We start from the raw sequence: 19,804 nt of genomic DNA, 5'->3' as shown, positions 1-19,804 counted from the left end.
TTTCAGTGAGAGCCTCTGAGCTTCCTTAACAGCTAATATGCCTCCAAAAGGTTCCCCTTTTGCCACCATATAGTGTTGGAAAGGAAGCTAGAATTGGAATGGGTGGGAAATTTAGTTTAAAATAAATACTTTAAGGGTGTTTTCACAACTGAAAATCCAAACCAAGATCCGATTCAAGGTTCATGTTTTTGTTACTCTATATACATACCTACGTCCTGTCATCACATATACCTGACGATGACCGGTTTTTAGCAGAGTACGCATGATGGCAGGGTTCCAGACAAAAAAAAACTGCTTGAAGAGCCACTGACTCCTAAAAGAAAAAAAGAAAAGAATCAGGCACCAATAGCTTTTTTTAAGTGCCAAATAATACTATGTGTTTTTCAGCACACCTCAGGTCAGCTCTGTGATTTAAAGGGCAACTCCACCAATTTTTCATATTTTTCTGTATAATAAAATGGTTAACATGTCAACAAATTCATGCAGAGTGGTTTGGTATGAAATGCTTTGTTCTAGAGAGACCTACAGAGTCAGAATTGTTCACATTGATGATGATAGGAATCAGACATCTGAGGAGGTCTTTAAAAGTTTCCTCCCAGGAAAGTATTATGTGCAATGGTTATGAATACACTGCCTCATGTCTGAGACATTGTTTTACAGCAACTTTGTGATAAAGTTTTGGTTTAAATGTATTTTAATCCATTCATGGTGGAGGGATACATCAAGGGTATTCTAAGGCAAAATAATCCCCAAAGAATTTTCAGATTTACCAGTGTTTTACCATCATCAATGTTACATAAAAAATAAGTAGGTTCACTGGTGGTTTTGGATAGTAAATAAAATGGCTACATTTGCATCTTAGACATCAGGAGTCCTGGTTTCTATCACCATCACTGTAAAAACAGTCTGTAAGTTCTCTGCAAATGAACCATTTCACATTAAAACAATTTGAATGTCTGTATCTTAACCACTGAATTGTACAGGAATTTTGAAAAATCAGTGGAAATCCCCTTTAAGTATCTCTGCCTTACACTGCGCCTGACTCTTGACGCATCCAGTCCACTATTTTTCATTAACTGCACTCTTTGCGATGATGACACTGCATGCATTTTTGTGTGCTCCACTCTCGCCATGTTTTTTCACCGACATTCTTTAAAAATGATTCGTTCCTTTGAAGAAATTTTCCCGCTACATCTTTGCTTGCTTTCGAACAGAATTCGCAGTATAGTCTGCTTTATGTTACCATATCTGAGTCATGCAAATTCCTGAAGCCAAGTCCTGAAATTTTGTGGTTGTATTTCTGCATGTAGTGCTTGAGGTGGACGGTTGTTCAGGTACATCTTCGTGTGGGTCTTTCACTAGTTCACAGGTGCTGAGTCAGACTGGGGTTCAGCAGATGACCTTTTAAGGTCTGACAGAGACATAGATCATGTAAAAAAATCTGATATTTTTTGCTTCGCCATTTTCTACACGCCATGTGTCCATGTGACGCTAAAGTATATCAGTTACGTTTTAGGATAAAAAATGATGAAAGAAAATACATTAAAAAAAAAGCAATAAATACAGAACAATAGTAATAAATAGTTACCCATAAAAGAAAATAATGAATCAAAGTTGTTACCTGTCGCCACTGGCGGGTTAATTTTATTATTCGCAAATAAATAATTTTGGTCGCAGTCTGGAGCCCCGTGATGCTGTGGTTTGTCATTTCAGCATGTAGCCTTTTTTGTCTGAATGGAGAAAAATAAATATCCTCTCTCATCCTCAACAGTATAAGTTTCAGCATTTGTCGTTGAACTAAAATACAATTAAACATTTGATGTCCTCTTCCCGTGTGCTACCATAGCTTATTTGCACTTCTCCACTGGTGTTTTTTTGTCTTCTATTGTTTAACGGGTGACGATAGCCTGCCTCAACCTCCTGTAATTGGTCTGAAAGTCCGAACCATTCATAAAAGTGTTTTCACACTGTAAACGATCCGAACCATAGTTCACCTTGATCCATACCGAGACTACCTCTTGCGGGTGGACCAAATATTGGTCCTTTGGTCTGGGTTGTGGTCCGAAGCACCTTTCTTTTTTATTTTAAAATCATAGTCTCGGTTACATTACTGGCAATTTTAATTTAAAATTAAAAATGTAAAATTTTACTGCTAGAAAGTGTTGTAAAAGTGTCTGGAAAGTTGGGTAAGCAATCCCCAACTAAATGCATATCCACATCAGCGCACAGCAAACACACCTCATTTCACCATATATTCTTTGTATAATGTAAAACGAGTAAAGTCCAGCTGAAAAAAAAAATGTAATACAGCATGCTGCAAGGTAACACTATTAATGCAGCACTGTTATTTTACATATTGTAGTGTTAGCGCAGAACAACCAGAGAATGCTATTTTTCTTTTGAGCTCTTTTATTGAAAAAAGCAGAAAAGGCCACTGACTCACTGGGAAATAGCAGGGTCAGGTCACCAACAGCCATACAACACCCACTGACAGTGTAGACAACCACACTAACTGACTCACAGCAGAACACAATAAAACACAACCAACTTGTAAACACATTTAACTAATTAAACAATAACAAATGTCCTTTTAATGGGGGGGCACTTAAACATCTGATTATAACTAGATTTCTGCAGTTATCTGATTATTCAAATAGTCATGTAAACAACATACTTAAATTTCTTAGAACGGTGTAAGGTCTAGAAATCCATTTAAGAAATCTGATAAAGAGAGTGTATTAGATAGGCAGGAACAGAGTAGCGAAGCCCAACATGAGCTGCCCTGTATGGAGAGCAAGTAACTTCACTATTCAGCTAAATGGCCAATTACAAAACACATATACCCAGCTCAAAAACTAGTCTATTCTGAATTTCTAGCCAGGAAAAATGTTTCACATGTAATGACTATTCTCACTTCCAGTGCTGTGTGTAACGTGTGAAGAATGAACAGCTACAACCAAAACAAACCTGCATCACCATCAGGTGCGACTAAGCAAATTTTTATTTATTTTGTAGACCTATATAAAGAATAAAAGTATTTATTCATTTTTATAGCCTTTATAGGAAGAGCTATACAGAGAATACTGTTTTTTTTCTAACAATACTACTAATAAAATATGATAGTAATTTATTCACAAACAAACAAATAAATGTCTTTAATGAACACTAATATCTCATATTGTCCCGCTCCAGTGAGCATATGGTACATTCATTTTCTCAGAATACACTATATACATTCTACTTGCATATACACTCCACTACACTAGTTCTCCTACTTTTTTCTTTGGTGCTGATGTGGAGTAGAGTGGGGGGAGGAGCAATGTTTGATTGCCTGTAGCCAGCGGTGCATTTTTCACAACACTGACAATGACCAGCACTCACACTGTGCAAGAACATGATGTTTTGTGAAGGGGAGGTAGCAATCAGTCAGGACGGCATAGACACATGTGATGAGCATGCTCAGACTATGTTTAGCACTGCAGTAATTCAACACTCAAGTAAGGCAGTGGAATAAGAAGTCAAGCAGAGCGTTCGGGCCAGACTCCTCCGTAGACACAAATTCAAATGCAGGTCCAGCAAGACATGATGTAATAACACAAAATCTTCAGAGAGCCGTGACTATTTTGATATAATGGTAGAAAACATAAAATATGTATAAACCGGTGCCCTTGTATTATGTATCAATACTAGTGGAGAACTCTTTACAAGCAGCACAATCCCAGGAGACCCAGTGAGCATTTCTTAAACTAAGCTCAACAGCTACGCTTCAGATTTAAACGACAGAATTGGCATGGTGGTCCAATAACATTTAAACTAGTTATTTTTAGAAGGTAAATTTAAATTCCGGTTATCGAAACATTAATTATCAGGTTCAACAATGCATGCGCAAGTAAACAATCATAATTTGATTTTAGGGAGACTGCCATCCCATATATCACAAAAATACTAAACCAGAAGCTGTTACGAAAACCACAAAAGCAGAAATATAATATAAATAAACCCCATAACAAAGATGGTGCATACTTCACCGAATCAACTACTCACTTTTCAGCAAACAAAGTTGCTCAGTTGACGGTGAGGCTCGCAGGCAGATGAATATAAAACTGACATTCTTATTGTTTGTTTTCGGCTTTGGAAATGGGTAGAAAACCACTACCCTGTCAGGATATCGGGTGTCTAAAAGTTTCCTTTTATGACTAGGTCTGTTGCACTGATAACAAATAAAACATAGATATCAAAACACAGAGGTGATTCAGAGCACAGGCCTGCAGGCAACCACATAACCTGCACACCTAGACGCTACGCCACTGGAATGAGGGTTCAGTAGAATGGCACTACTCACTAGATGGTGCATTAAGCAGGTAGCTATGTTCCCAATGCCAAAAAAAATTCTCAACATCAAGTTTGGGAATTAACTTATTTTGGACCATTGAATGGACCAAATCATTTACCAAAACTTGTCAGGGTTTAGTGCCATGTGCCACCTCCCTTCATAAAGTATTACAGAATTTTTTTTCTTATTGGACAGCCTTATAGCTCTTACCTTAAAATCCAAACAGATATAATCCACAAATGATAGATGTGGATCACTGATCACCTTTAAGAACATTTGAAACAAATTCTGAGGATCTTGCATCAATTGTGGTAAAATGTGCTTCAACAGAGGTAGGCGAAACACCACTTACCTGTGACAACGGCCACTCATTTCACCTCCACTCACCCCACATGTACCTACCTCAGTTGTCATGGGGCACAGCTGCTGATGCCCAACCCTCCTTTCAAGGGTCAACAATTGTGCACACTTTATGATCCAACCTCCACTCTCTCTCCCCAACTGCTGTCGAACCCTGTCATTCTCTTGTAAATGGAGACCCCTTAACATCACGACTCTTTGTCACTCTTACCTTATGCTCTTTACAAACACTGTGGAAGGTCAGTTTTAGTCGTTAAATTGGCTCTGGCTGTAACCTCGTCTGGGCCTGTGGTTTCTGCACTTCAATCAGCTCCTTACTTCTCCACAGTCTTGTGCTCAGAGAGATGCCCTGAACCCTTTCATAAGCCTGCGCTCTACATTCAAAGAAATGTGACAACAGTTGAACTACAACAGTGCAACGCCTGTAACTTTGCAATAGTTGCTAAAATCTTCTCAACTCTCTCTCATTTCGTTTGTTAGAAACAGTAGCCTACCTCACAGAAAGCCTTGCTTTGGAGGGAACAGCACAAAGTCCTGTGTGCTTCCTGAACTGGGAATGCCTGATGGAAAAAGTCGGGATAGTGTTGTCAACTCCGAGCTCCGAGTGTTTCAACATGGCTGCTCATACCAAAATAAACAAAAATAAACAACATCTTTCCACGTTGGTTAAACTACTACACTGACAAAGTTTACAGTTTTGAGAAAGTAAATAACTACATCATGGACGCTTAAGTTCCATTCATAATAGCACTACAGTTAGCAGGCTAGCGCGTTGCTAACAGTTTTTCCCGCTTTGCAGCTCGAGCGCGCGGAGGTCGAAAATGACGCAGTTCGGAGCTCCGACTTCACACGAAGGAGTCAAGTCGGCCGAAGAGACTCGAGTTAAGCTTTGTGCTCGTACCCGGGTTATTGTAGAATCTTTAGTTTAGTTTATCATAGTATTTTTAGTTTTCATTTTTTATTTAGTTTTTCATTTTGGTTCTTGACTTCAGTTTAGTGTCATATAGTTTTACGGGTGCATTATTAGTTTTATTATTCTGAAAATTAAGTTTAGTTTGGGTTTTGGGCGTGTAAAATAAAATCAATACAGTATAACACTGAGCACAGCTCGGCTCCAGCTTTCCTTAAAGACAAACACAAAAAGCCCCACTCTGAAAAAATGAAAACTAAAGTTTTTTGGTTTTATTTATTTTTTTCAGTAAAAGTAAATAACCTTGACTCTTACTTGAGTTTCCAGTTGCAATGGCAGCTCTTATCACTGAAAATAAAGGCACCAGTCACAAAACCTTTGCTGGACTCATCTATTTTCAGGTGTGAAGGGCCGTTCGTTTAGAGTGACCCTTAGGCTTTCAAAATAAAGGTCTCTTATACAGCGCAAAATCCCAGAACACATGAAGTCATGGAGATGATGAGATGTTCATAACCAGAATTAACCTGCATGTATTAGTAATACTTTAAAAAATTAAACATTCAGAATTTTAAAAAATATCTATATCTATTTATTTGTATCTATAATACGTATATCAACGCAGAAATTCCATAAAAAACAGAACATTTAAAATTCATTAATACATAGTTTTACATACTTGAGCATTTGTAAATTTTGTTTTTTAATTTGTAGCTCTGTGCATTAATAAATACAATTCTAAAACTATAAAAAAGTACTGGTGCAATTATTAAAACAGTCATACCTTTTTAAGTATAAGGCTTGGCGGTGAAAGAGCATCAGCACATATAAATTTGTGTGAGTTTAAATATTATTTAAAAAATAATAATAAAAAAAGTGTACAGAGCTTTAAACTGCAACAACACCCAGATTTGTTACTTTGCATCTGAATTGTAGATGTGGGTTGTATTTAAAAAAAATGCCAGCAGGGGGCACTGCAACCAAATAAGTCAGACATGTAAGAGAGACTAGACTGATAAAGTAGGATAATTTTAAGAAATTTTAGATGCATGTATAGAGTTATATTTGTGATGATATGGAGGCTTGGTCCAAATATCAGTGGTCCATAGCATGCTGCCTTTGATGTTTAAAACATCAGAATACCAGACTACACCCATTTAGAGCATGCTTGATCCTGAAAAAACATTCAAAACTGAAAATTTAATTTGTTGACGTTCAGGATCGGTTTGCTGCAGAATTGCTCATCTCTTTCATCATCAAGTTTTAAATGCACAGCAACCAGTCATGACAGCTCTCAATCACTCACTCAGGCTTCTGTTGTGCAACATTATTTTTTTACTATTTCTGCTTTACACAAAATTCAAAAACAGGCTCATGAAGAATATGTGCATTCAGAGTGTTCTCTGTATCTCAGAGCCTGGCACATTTCACCATTAACACATGTTCCTAACACCTCTGAAAGTAAAGATTTCACTAGCGAATGATCTCATGATTTTTCCCTTCAGTGATTCTAGGTAAGAAGTAGCCAGTGTATTGCACTGTCTGCTTTAAAGGGGAATTTCACCAATTATTCAAAATTTCTGCATAGTTCAATCATTAAGATGTGAGCAGTCATTCAGAGTGGTTTGGTGTGAAATGCTCTGTTCTAGAGAAACTTAGAGTCAGAATTATTCACAGTGTTAGTGATAGGAACCAGATGATTGAAGAGTTTATTACATGAAATGGTTGTGAATATGTTGCCTGAGAGTTTTCTACAAGTCTTTATTTCCCATATTTTTCTAATATTTACCATTATTTAAGGTTGTAGGCCTGAACTATGGTTTTGGATATTAAAAAAGGGCTATATTTGTGCTGTAAACATCAAGGCCCCTGTTTGCTATCAGTATCACTGTCAAGCAAATCCCAGTTGATGAGTTTTTCTACAGTGCCGCATTTCACATTAAAACCACTGTGACTGACACTGTTTACATCTTAATGATTTCATTATTTAGAAATTTTGAAGAAGCTGTGGAATTCCCCATTGCCACTCAGCTCTGATGATCCTCTCTCATCGTGGCTGCATATGGTTTGATTTAGTGGCAATGTACACGACCCTCAGACGGGTGCTATTAATGAACTCCGGGCTGCTTTCATTATGGGGTCCGAGTCTGTCCTCCTCTCCCTGTGCCCTCAGTTGCCATGTGATTTTACAAGATGTCTTTGTTGGATCATGCACAACTCCTGCTTGTGGTGCGTAGGCCAGGCTGCGTGAGGTTCACTGTGAGCTGTGCCTGGTTACTGTGTCTGGTGGCGTCCTTTTCGCTTACATTGAAGTCCGTGGAAGCAGTACTGTAGATTATAAGTATGAGATGCTGAACTAAAGCTATTATTCCAACCGATATGTGTAATTTGGTTTCGGTGGCCTGTCATATCACATGTCAGTGTTCATTTAGACACTTTAAAGGGGAATTCCACTGATTTTCAAAGTTTTTGTATAATTAAATGGTTGTAAACAAAGTCATTCAGGGTGGTTTCATGTGAAATGCTTTGCTCTAGCTTACCGAGCCAGAATTGTTCATTGTGGTGGTGATGGGAACCAAACGTCTGAAGAGTTTAATGCCTCTAAAAGCTCTCACAGAAAGTTATTACACGAAATGGTTACAAATATGATGTCTGACACGTTATTTTACAACTGTTTTAAGAAGATTATGGACTAAAATGTACCTTTTTAAACACTTTCATGACAGAGAGGTACATACATGGTGCTGTAAGACAAAATATTCCCTTATATATAGATTCTTAACAATTAACGATTTCACATTAAACCTCTCTCAATGACCTTGAAAGTTTAAAAAATCAGCAGTTTCTTGTAAAAGAAGTGATGCTGTAGATTCACCTTCCTGCAGAGTCCAGTTTCAACCACAATCTGCCACACCTGCTTTAGCTAATTAACTTCTTCAAAAGTCCTTGGTTTACTGGATCAGATGATAGTATAAGGTAAGCATTTATGCAGGTTTGGTCCACAAAAAATGTTACATTCTGTTCATGGCGTAATATTTGATCCACTGGATTATATTAGATTTATATATTATACAATGATAAAGGCATATCGCTTCTGTCAGAACAAAACCTTGTATCTCCATTTTTGTCATTTTTGACATGATTTGAAAATGCCTGTGGCTCTTTACATTGTGTGTAAATTTTGTTATGGTGAATGGACCAAAGGAAATGGCCCAGAAGTACTTGGAAAAAGTCTGGTTCCATTGACTTACATTAAAAGTAAAGTATGTTTTTTGCTTCGCCTGTAAAGTTATTATTTTGGAGATACAAGGTTTTGTTCCAACAGCAGCAATATAAAGTTGTTAAAGTAATAAAGTGTAAAATATGACCCTTAATTGAACTACTTAACTTGTTGCTTAGGACTAGAAATTAAAATGAAAATTATTATAGTATTAATTAGATATTAACATAATTGTTGCCTTGAAACAACGCATTTCTAAATGTTATATTCTGGTGCCATAGTTACCTCGGACATTCTTGTGCTCTGTTCAGATGAAAAGAGCAATGTCTTAATGGGTTAAATTAGTCCATGATACTAATAGCACTACAATGCACAGACAATGTGTAACATAGTCTGCTCAGAAAGGGCTGTAACTGTTTGATGAAATGGTAAAATGAGTTTTTGTAAAACTGTAACATCTGAAAATACTTTGGTGGCCAGTTCACCAGCTTCAACACAGTTTGGCAATGTGTTTACTGCACATAACATTTATAATAAGACATAATGTGGTTCCTATCTTTTAAATAATGCTTATAAACTTTTGCTTTTTTTACAAAGCAAAATCAGGGAGCACTAAAATAATTAAAGTTTTCATTTTCATCATGTACACCACTAGAGGGCACCATTGCCTAAGGTACCACAGGTTGGTTCATCTTCTGACCTGAGATCTTCAAAAAAAGACTTTGTACTACTGATAGAGAAAAAGTAAGGAGTGCAATCCAAGGAACTAAAGGGGAATGTTTGTAATGTTGATGAGGTTAAAATAGAAGTAAATCTGAAAATAATTGCCTCATAACACCCTCCAGGTTAAAATCCTCAAAAATATCATAAAACAATGTCTCAGGAATTGTCAGTGTATTTGTAACTAGTGCTTTCAATTACTCGCTGTGAGGGAGCTTTTAGAGGCATTAAAGGCATTAAAATGGATGTCTGGTTCCTATCACCACCACAGTGAACAATTCGGACTCTGTAAGTTTCTCTAGAACGGCGCATTTCACTCTGATTGACTTTAATTACATCTTAACCATTCAATTATGTGGAAATTTTTAGGCACAACCTTTAAAGTACAACCTTTCACAATCCAGTATAACCTAAAATAATGTGAAAATCCTTTTTAACCGAAGTGTTGTAAAGAAGCACCTGCTGCATGTCTTTTTTAGATCTTTATTGTTGTTTTTTCCACACTCCAGAGAACACTAAGAGTTACACAGAGCTGTGTTCAAGCCCACACAGAGAGGAGAGAAAGGAATACACCTCAGTCGGCAGCATCAACGTCACCACACAGTGCAACAGGACAGCATATTAACTTTATGCTGAAAATACTGGAAAAAAATACAACAAACGATTCAACAAAGACCCTCCGAATACTAAGATACAAAATACATATATGCACAATAGAGAAAAAAAATAGATCAATTGTAATCGGGCACCTTTTAAGGTTATGTAAAGAACTGGTGCTGAGGTAGACAGTACGATAAAGTAAAAGACAATAAATGTAAAACCATTTCAACACAGAGTACGCCGTGTCATCACGAGAAAAAAAAGAATGGATTTTTAAAAAATGGATTAAAAAAAAAAATCTATTTGGTCCCAGGTGGATTCTCAGTGCTTGTATTCATCAAATCGTATGACAATGGCACAGATAGGGGAGCACTGAGGGAAATGGCTACGTCCTGGCTGAAGCGAAATAAAACACAGTGAAGCAGGGATGCCATTTTTTTGTCACTTCTTTGCTGTCAAATAGGTTTATTGCAAAATGCTACCAAATACGCTCCTGCACAGTGTAGTTCGACAACAGTGGCTATTGCTGAGTGCCTAAAGGAGCTGATTCTATCAACTCAACGAAATAAACTGATAATGTTCGGTGGCAAATAACATCGATCGTTTTGCCAGACTTCACTGTACGTTTGTGCTCTGTGTGTTGAGAAAGAAAAGTGTCGGCATCCCTGACTGTCTCAGTGCACAGTCCACTTCAATGGTGAATTTCATCAGTATGTTCTAGAGACATATAACATTTTAAAGGAAAGTTCACCAATAATCAAATTTACACAATTTTCCCCTTAAATCAAATGCAATCAGCCTTCAGACATGTCTGGTGTCTGAAGTTTGCTTCTTCAGTTTTGCTCTGGAGTTATGAGGCTAATGTAGCTGTCAAGTAGTTGACATCTTTCTGAGTGACACAAACCTCTTTTACATTGACCCCAAATAGTACAAAGTAAATGTTCATTGTGTTGCGAGACACAACGTCAAACCAGGCGGCATTTATTTTCAACAGACCGATCCAAGATTTCCTTTTGGAAAAGTGTTCTTTAAAAAGGCAGCTAGTTATTGTTTAAACAGTTTCTTTGCAGACTTCTGCAGGTTTGCATCCACACTTCCAAGTTCATGATCCCATCAATGAACTTAAGCTCACCAACACCACTGTAAGAAAAACAGCTCTAGACTTTGGTGTTAACAACTCTGTGCTTTAAACTTTGTGCCATCTGGTTGGCATCCTTCTCCAGGATTTCTCCACACAGAGAGCCTACTATCTATCAATTAGCTGTGCTTAGTAGTTTAAAATCTTTTTCTCTCTTTGTTAAACATTTTCTAAAGCAACCTAATGAACTTTAGCTGAAGTAACCCAAAGAACATAAAACTGTAGCTTATCAATGGTTAAAGTGAGCCAAATACTTTTTGGGGGGCCACTGTACACTAGCCTTGTAGCTCCAGTGCAAAATTGGATCAACTATTTTTGGGACAGGTGGGAAACTGTGTAAATGAGATTTTCAGTAACTGTTCCTTTAAGGGTGAAACAAAAATCAATCAAAAATGAATCAAAGCCTTTTCTGTATGCATGGAAGAATGTTTTTTTCCTCATACATAGTGCATTAAAACACTAAATTGACCACAATAACTCTTTTGACTCACACTGCACACACACACACACACAAGAACCTGCATACGACTGTGGATTCGACCTGAATCCGACAGTCAAAATATGGTGAACACAATACGAGGACACAGAAAGAGTATTTTTGTGCTCGGTGACGCTGAACTCTAGTAGGCCTACGCTTCTTGGCATAAATTCACCCCCAGTCAGCCCACTCTCATTACATGGAATCACCATTGACGAAGAATTGACACCCAGCAGCAGTGACCACAATATAAGTTACAAACATCTACTACTGAACATTGTCAACATTGTAAAAGAGGCACGAGAAAAAATGTCACTCAAAATCAAGAACGAACACAATGCAAAAGTTACTGTAAAAGTACTCGACTCACTCGAATATTAACAAATGGACAGGGATCGCACGTTACGGCATACAAAAATACAACAATTCTTTTTTTGTACTTATCAAAGTGCCACATTTGGCTCTCGTCTGAAAGTAAAGATGCTTTTTTTCGCTAGACAGAAAAGCATCTTTCTCACGTAGTTCTTTTTTTTTTTTAAGTAACCCTACGTAGCAGTACTCCGTGTCCTTTCTACAATTCCGCTTCTGAATCGATTTCACATAAAAAGACAACGCTTTCATTCACATTGTTCAAGTTTATCCCTTATACCATAGCTCATAAATGCTTTAAGGTTATTGACCGTCCAGGATATGCAATCTGTTTCCAGCCTGTTAAATGGTTAAACAGACGAGGAGTGCGAATTTTGATGACAGTCAAGTAAAAATCAAGAATTCTGAGAATTAAGCGAAGGATGAGTTTTGATGAAAATGCAAAACGAAATCAAATGTGCTTTTGCTATTGTGCAAAACAAAGAGCGATGAAGAGGTAGCACTTAAATACAAGGTTGAATAGCGTAAGTTCTACAAGCAGTGCTGAACTTGGTAATACAACGCAAGGAGAAAGGTGCAACTCTCAGTGAATGGTGGTTATGATTATATAATTATAACAAGGCTAACAAACTGAATTAGCAATGTATAGTGTAGTAATCACCCTCTTGAATGCAGTAGAATGAAAGCGAGAGAGAGAAAGGAGGGTGAACTAGTACAAAAATAAATCAAGCATAAGAGATAATGAGGTAAAATTCAAGTAACACGTTTTGAAACAAAGAGAACAGAAAGAGATAAAAGCTATGAAAAAAAACGCAATGTCTGAACAGGCTGCAGCTGAATACTGCATATATTTCTTTAATCTCTTCTTTTCAGATTACTTTAATCTCTCCATTTAATATGTCTTTAATCTTTGCTTTTTAAAATTCAGTCTACTGTATAATTAATCAAAGGATGCCTGAACGTGACACCTACAATACCACGTGATACAGTCAATTAAACATCATCTATGTACGGCACACGGACCATCAAGAGCATGATGAACATGATTATGATCTAGCACAGCTCAAAATGAGTCTTTATCCGCCGATACTGCCTCAGCATCAGCGTGTCAATGATTGTAGGTGAAGAATAGCTCTGGCACGACTGCCTGTAGATGGTGAGAGAACGGTGGACAGCTAAAGCAAATCAAACATATCCACCTCTGTATTTGTCTGGATGTAATCAGCAAACTGTACATTGCGGCTGTGAAGTCAACTCAATGGTGAAAGTGCACAGTGTAGTTACTCTAATGTTTGAATACTTCTATTCAACATCCCTGAATGTCCTTGACATTTTTTTAGCGTAATGCAGCATAACTCGACTTTACCTGTGATTCAATGGCGTCCTTTAAGTGCTTTCAACACTCAAGTGAGACCATAGGCCTGCACTTTTGAACAAAATGTCTTTTTGATTGAATAAAAATAGCACTTATTTCAAAGAAAAACAGCCTAATTTGGCGCTCTTCAACCAATTATCTGTGAGTTTGGTTTCGGTAAACATTTTTCACTGATTTCATAGATGGTTTGGATTAGTATTCAACACTTATGGAACTTGTGAACTGAAGAAGTTATTTGATATTAAGAACAAAATGAAGTGCAAAAATGCTGTACATTTTTCAGTATAACACGTGGAATGAAGAGAGTGGAGTTTCTTGTCTTGTTAGTGGGAATCGAATGTGCTACACTGGTGGGCTCGAATATTATGAAATAGCATAAATCCCTTTATCGTCCCAGATCAATAAAAGTCTGTTTAACAAGACTTCACCCACATATTTCCATTTACCAATGCAAGAGCGCTGTAACGTCCCTGGAGATGAATTTAAACATGTGCATATCAAATGACAAAAAAAAAAGAATTCCGCATATTACATCTTCGATCACTTTCCTTGTCCATCTTTGGCCCAGGCTTTGAGCGAAGCAGTCGAGCGAGCGGACCGTGGGCACAGGTATCTACCTCCCTCTCTCCCTCTTTCCAGGCCTGTCCTGTGTCTCAGACGTAGCAGAGGTACAGGTAGGTCTTCTCTATCCTCCAGTCGGACGGGATGTCCTCGGGCTTGTGGTTTTTCATGTGCTTCTGCATGGCCGACAGGCTGGGGCAGTACTCCTGGCAGATGGTGCACTGGTAGGGCGAGGCGCCGTTGTGGGTGCGCAGGTGCTTGATCATGGCCGAGTAGTCGCGTGAACGCTGGTGGCACAGCTTACACTCGAACGGCTTCTCACCTGCGGAGAGCAAGGGAGAACATTTTAGCTGTCAATCGGCAGGATGTGCAGACCTGATCTGAAACATTAGTATCAGAGCCAATCCAGGCATATTTTAATAGATCAGTATCAGAAATATAAAACCTGATCCTTTGTAAAGGCTGTTTTACTTCTTTGCACTCCATTTACCTCCCTGTTGTACAGGTGAAATAAATGGACAATATTTATTTGTGCAGTTATGGTTAGCAAGCAGTTTGAAGGAATAATTTGGCAAAAAATCTAATTTACACAACTTTCCACTTCAACTAAATACAGTCAATCAGCTAAGACAAGTTTGGAGTCCAAATTTGGCTTCTTCAGTTTAGAACTAGAGTTGGAAGGCTAATGCTGCTGACAAATACATAAGTTTTGGTTAAAGATTTGGGCTATTTGGGTGACTATTGAGTTTCAGTGTTTGTATGCAATGTTAGTCTCACAGCTCCAGTTTTAAATTAAAAAAGCAAAATTTGGTCTTCAAACATGCCATGGCTGATCAAATACAACTGGGGTAGGTGAAAAATGGTGTAAATAATTTTTGCCTGACGTTTTCTCCTTTAAATGTTTACGGTGGGGATCTATTTTGAAGTGTAAAATGAAAACAGACACTGTTTGTAATATCTGCAGTGCCAGTGTTTTAAATTCAGTTCAACTATCAACCTTTTGTCAAAACGTGAGTGAATATTATACTCTGATTGGTAACAGTGCATTCATACAAACGGAGCATATTCAAAACACTATAAAATAGTTCAGTTAACTGAAATAATTGGTGGCACAATACCACTTGCACATTTTTTTCGATATTCATACTGAAATTTTGGGTACTGGCTGCAGTGTTGTGCAAGTGCTTGAGTTATTCGAAAGAAGTAAACTATGACATGGCTAATTACTTCTCTCAAACTGAGATTACTTATTACTTCCTGGAAAAAGTGATCTAATTACTCATTACTATACTTCTGTAATACTCTATAAAACCCATACAACACGTATCAGTTCTATGCCTCACACTATGCACATACTAAAAATGTGGCCTCCCACATAATCCCCTGACTGAAAAGCTTTTCTAACCTTCATTTACTTGAAGTGTGCATCTGTATTATCTATCACATTTGACTGATTGGCAGAAACTCAATATAAAGGACTTGGATCGGGACGGGGATCAGGGTTAAAAAAAAACCTGATCGGCATGTACCTAATTTGGACACAAAATCACCTACAAGATGACTCCTGTGTGCAAAAAGGGCACCTGCAGTCTGAAGTGGAAACTGCAAGCATGTAATGACATAAGCTAACGGGCTATCATTGTCCATGGCAAACTGATTATTGATCTGCCATTGACAGTGGGTGTAAATGTCAATGATTCCTCCCGCTGCTGGTCTTCAGGGCCGGTGGCCTTTTGCTGGGAACATGTCTCTGCTCTCGTTATCTATATGCGCCCAGTCCAGAGCTACAGCCTCGTTTGACAAAAAGAAGTCAATTATTTGACAGGCTACCTGATAGGGTGGCTTAGCAGCTGCCTTATTGAAGAGTGGAGAGGAGCAGCAATCAGCCTGTAATTCCACCTCAACCACAGAGTTTGATATGCCACCCAGGCACACTGATCTTACCTGTCAGTGCATGGCTAATAATGGGCACATAAGAAACATGATACAAATTTACCTCTAAACATGTCAAAATCAAAAGGGGGCTCATGCCCAACGCTTCTGAATCCCTTCTTACCAACACAACACATGGAAAGAGAAGCCCGACAATCGCTAGAGATCAGAGTTGTTTTGCAAAAATGCTGATTACACACTTTCTTTAATCGACTAGTGAATAGTTCATGCTATAGCTGTCATTTTTGTAGCCGCGTGGTTTATAGAGACAATTGATCCATCCATACTTCTGCTGCAGGGTTGGACAAGCTTACAGAACCAACATCCATGGTTACATCATCTTCTAACGTTAGTGAGGCTTATAATTTCTAAAGATTTCCACCTCTACATGTCTTTCTTTGTTGTGGTCACAGAGTTCCACCTCTTCCTTCCACCTCTACATGTCTTTCTTTGTTGCGGTCACAGAGTTGCCAGGTTTACTGATACAGCTAGAGCAACATATTGTCTTTATGTGCTGTAATACTGGTATACACTGATGAGCCAAAACATTATGAATATGCCTAATATGCCATTGGTTCTCTGTGTGCCGCCAAAACAGCTCCGATCCACCGAGGCATGGACTCTACAAGACCACCAAAGGTGCCCTGTGGTATCCGGCACCAAGACGTTAGCAGTAGAAGTCCTGTAAGTTGCAAGGTGGAGCCACTGCGGATCAGTCTTGTTGTTCTGTCACATCCCACTGATGCGGGATCGGACTGACATCTGGAGGACCTGGAGGCTGGGCCACACCTTGATCTCTTTGTCATGTTGCTCAAACCATTCCCGAACATTGTGTGCTCTGTAGCAGAGCATATTATTCCACTGAAAGAGGCCACCGCCACTGGGGAATCCCATTGCCATGAAAAGGTGTGCCTGGTCTGCACAATGTTTAGGTAGGTGGCATGTTTCAAATTTACATTCACATAAATGCCCAGACCCATGGATTCCCAGCAGAACATTGTCCAGAGCATCACACCCACTCCAACGGCTTGTCTTCTTGCCACAGGGCTCATGAAACCAGATGACCTTCTCCATTTCCTCCAAGATCTGGTTCTGATGCTCTGTGCTCATTGTAGGTGCTTCCGACGGTGAACAGAGGTTAGGATGGGCCCTCTGACAGGTTTGCGTCCATGAAGCCTCATACACAGTGGGGTACGAAGCAAAATGTGTTGTGACACATTCCTCTCGTAACCTTGTAACCTCGTAACAGACTTGTGCCACAGTAGCGCTTATGTCAGTCTGGACCAGAAGGGATAGTCTACATTGCCCTTGCACATCAGTAAGCCCTAGGCACCCAACACCCTATCACCAGTTTGTGGTTTGTCTTTCCTTGGACCACTGTCGCTGCTGACCAGGAGCACCCTGCTGTTTAACGCTGTGCAAACCTCACCTGCATGAACTGACCCTCCTGATGATACTGCTACTGCACAGACTCAAACTATTTAATCATAGTCATAGCTTCACCTGCTTTTGCATTTTCTGTATTTTAATAGTTTACAATAATGTTGAAACCTTATCCTCTGTTCATATTGCTCTTTTGTTATTGTTTGCTATCCGGTGTTGACCAGAGGAGGGTGGGTTGCCCTTCTGAGTCTTGGTTCCTCTCAAGGTTTCTTCCTCTTGCTCTTAGGGATTTTTTCCTTACCACTGTCACCACTGGCTTTCTCACTTGACTGCATTACACACGGAACATGAGGCCAATAAACTACATGAAAACGCAAAATATTCATTCAATTTTTTTTTGCATCAGAACTAAACACATACGATACAATGTGATTTTTGAAGTCTTTCTTTTTTGTACGGATGAAAAAATTAGCAAATGGGCAGAATGTCATCAAGTAACAAATAGATCCTTTACTTACTAAAATGGGCAAGCAGTAACATCTGGGGGGGGGGCTACTTTTCATTTTGGAAAAAGCAAAAGTAAAATAGAGAGTTTCACTGCCTTATTCAGGACCTGAAACTTTATGAGCACTTTGCACATTAGCTTTAATGTCAGTAACTCATCCTGAGCTGCTCTTGCAGATGCACCACATGTAACAGAAAACAAACTAATCCTTTTGACATTTGTAAAAAGTTTCAGTCACTGGGAAACAGCCAAGCAGTCATCTTCGTTGTTGTTATGCCAACAGCAAAGACAACCGTGAGTTGAGTGAGTTCATGTCGCCTGTTAAAGTTCACAAAACATGACCAGAGTGGAAATAATGTTGCATTTCGCTTTACAAAAAATCAAGCTTGGTGTGCAAGATGCAGTCATACACACAGGTTTGGAAACCCCAGCTCAAATTATGTTTTGGTGATTTTCAATAATAAATTAACACATCCTCTATGGAGAACACACTCCACACATTTTAATACATAACTGTTTATTTGCTAAATTTAACACAGGTAAAAAATAAGGGAACAGATGGCACATTTAAATTTTATGTTTTTTTTTCCCAATATGTTAAATTCAGCAAATAAGGAGAAATCATGCACTAAAATGTCCAAAAAAATTTCCAATTTCCAAGCCATAATTAGGTTTGTTCCCTGTAGAGGATGTAGTAAAAATAAATAAAGAAATAGGTGAGTAAAGGTTTAAATATATGTATTTTGAGTAGCTATGAAAAAACACATTTGTGGGCAGAGCACTGCTAGGTCTAGTAAATGTTTCTGGAGTTCAGAGGGTGTTAAAGTGTGTGCTGTGTTCTGGAGCTCTGACCTGTGTGTACGCGGTAGTGGGTCTCCAGCTGGTGTTTGAGACTGAACTTCTTTCCGCAGCCGTTGCACTCGTAGGGCTTCTCTCCGGTGTGGATGCGCTTGTGGCCCTTCAGCGTGCTCTCGTCTCGGAAGCAGCTCCCGCAGAACTCACACTCATAGGGGTGATCACCTGTTCCACAGACAGATCATACTCATTCTCACTCACAGCACTCTGCATTACAACTGATAAGATGAATTATTTGTTAAACTTAAATATTAGTTAAATAATACATAGTAGTTACTGAATAATTTGTAATAACTATAATACTAAACCTTGTCTTCTAATTCATTTGATGAAAATGAAGTACTGGAGCGGCATGGGTCATTGCAGAGGTTACAGTTACAGTATTGATGTGATGAGGCTAGACAGTACTGAGAGTTAAGACTGAGAGGGGTAATACAGGGCATTTTGGTATATGTGCCTATTGAGCAAAGGGCTATTCTAATGCCAATAATCAGTGATAGTTTGATACAGTACGTGATGACTGCCTGTGGCTGGCTGCTAATTGCTTTGCTGCTTTGCCTAACAGCTTCTTATATCATTTTCTCAGGCAGCAGCGCGGCGCTCGGCCAGCCGTATAATGCCGCCGATATTTAATGCATTTCAACCCAGACGCCCGCGCTTTAAGTCATCAGCGGTGACCCATGCTTTTCATTATCTCCCTGTCCAAGTGGCAGCCGTGCCTCGGAATAAATTGCATTTCTTGTTATGTACTGTCATGCTCCAACTTAAACCCTCCTCTTAAGAGACAATGCAGAAAGTCCCAGAGCACATTTTTCTTTTTTTTTTCTCTTTCTAGCCCAGTTCACGGCGCGCCATTCACATTCAAATCCACTCTTAGCAGGAGCGGCAGCCTGAAATGAATGGGTTTTTATCGGAGTGGAGAGGAAGAGCGGGACGAAATCCCGGGAGAACAGATATAAGATGATAGATAGAGTGGCAGTCTTTAGGCATCTGTATCAACTTATCAGATGCACCTTGCGAAAAGCCCTCCAGCCCGTCTGTCATTAAAGTTAATGGAGCTGAGGCGAG

General features: G+C 38.8%; 1 protein-coding gene across 1 annotated transcript in view; it reads right to left on the bottom strand.

Moving 5' to 3' along the window:
• Nucleotides 1–12,010: 12,010 nt before the first annotated feature.
• zbtb16b (zinc finger and BTB domain containing 16b) overlaps nt 12,011–19,804 on the bottom strand; it is a 72,261-nt gene continuing 64,467 nt past the window's right edge. The window contains 2 exon segments of the mRNA XM_036560586.1: nt 12,011–14,383; nt 18,734–18,901. Of these exon segments, the coding sequence (XP_036416479.1) occupies nt 14,154–14,383; nt 18,734–18,901 (398 nt within the window). The 3' untranslated portion in view covers nt 12,011–14,153.

This window comes from Colossoma macropomum, unplaced genomic scaffold (genome assembly GCF_904425465.1).
Source record: "Colossoma macropomum unplaced genomic scaffold, Colossoma_macropomum, whole genome shotgun sequence".
NCBI classification, from domain to species: domain Eukaryota; kingdom Metazoa; phylum Chordata; class Actinopteri; order Characiformes; family Serrasalmidae; genus Colossoma; species Colossoma macropomum.
Note: the sequence above shows the minus strand (reverse complement) of the source record. Positions and strands in the feature narration are given on the sequence as shown.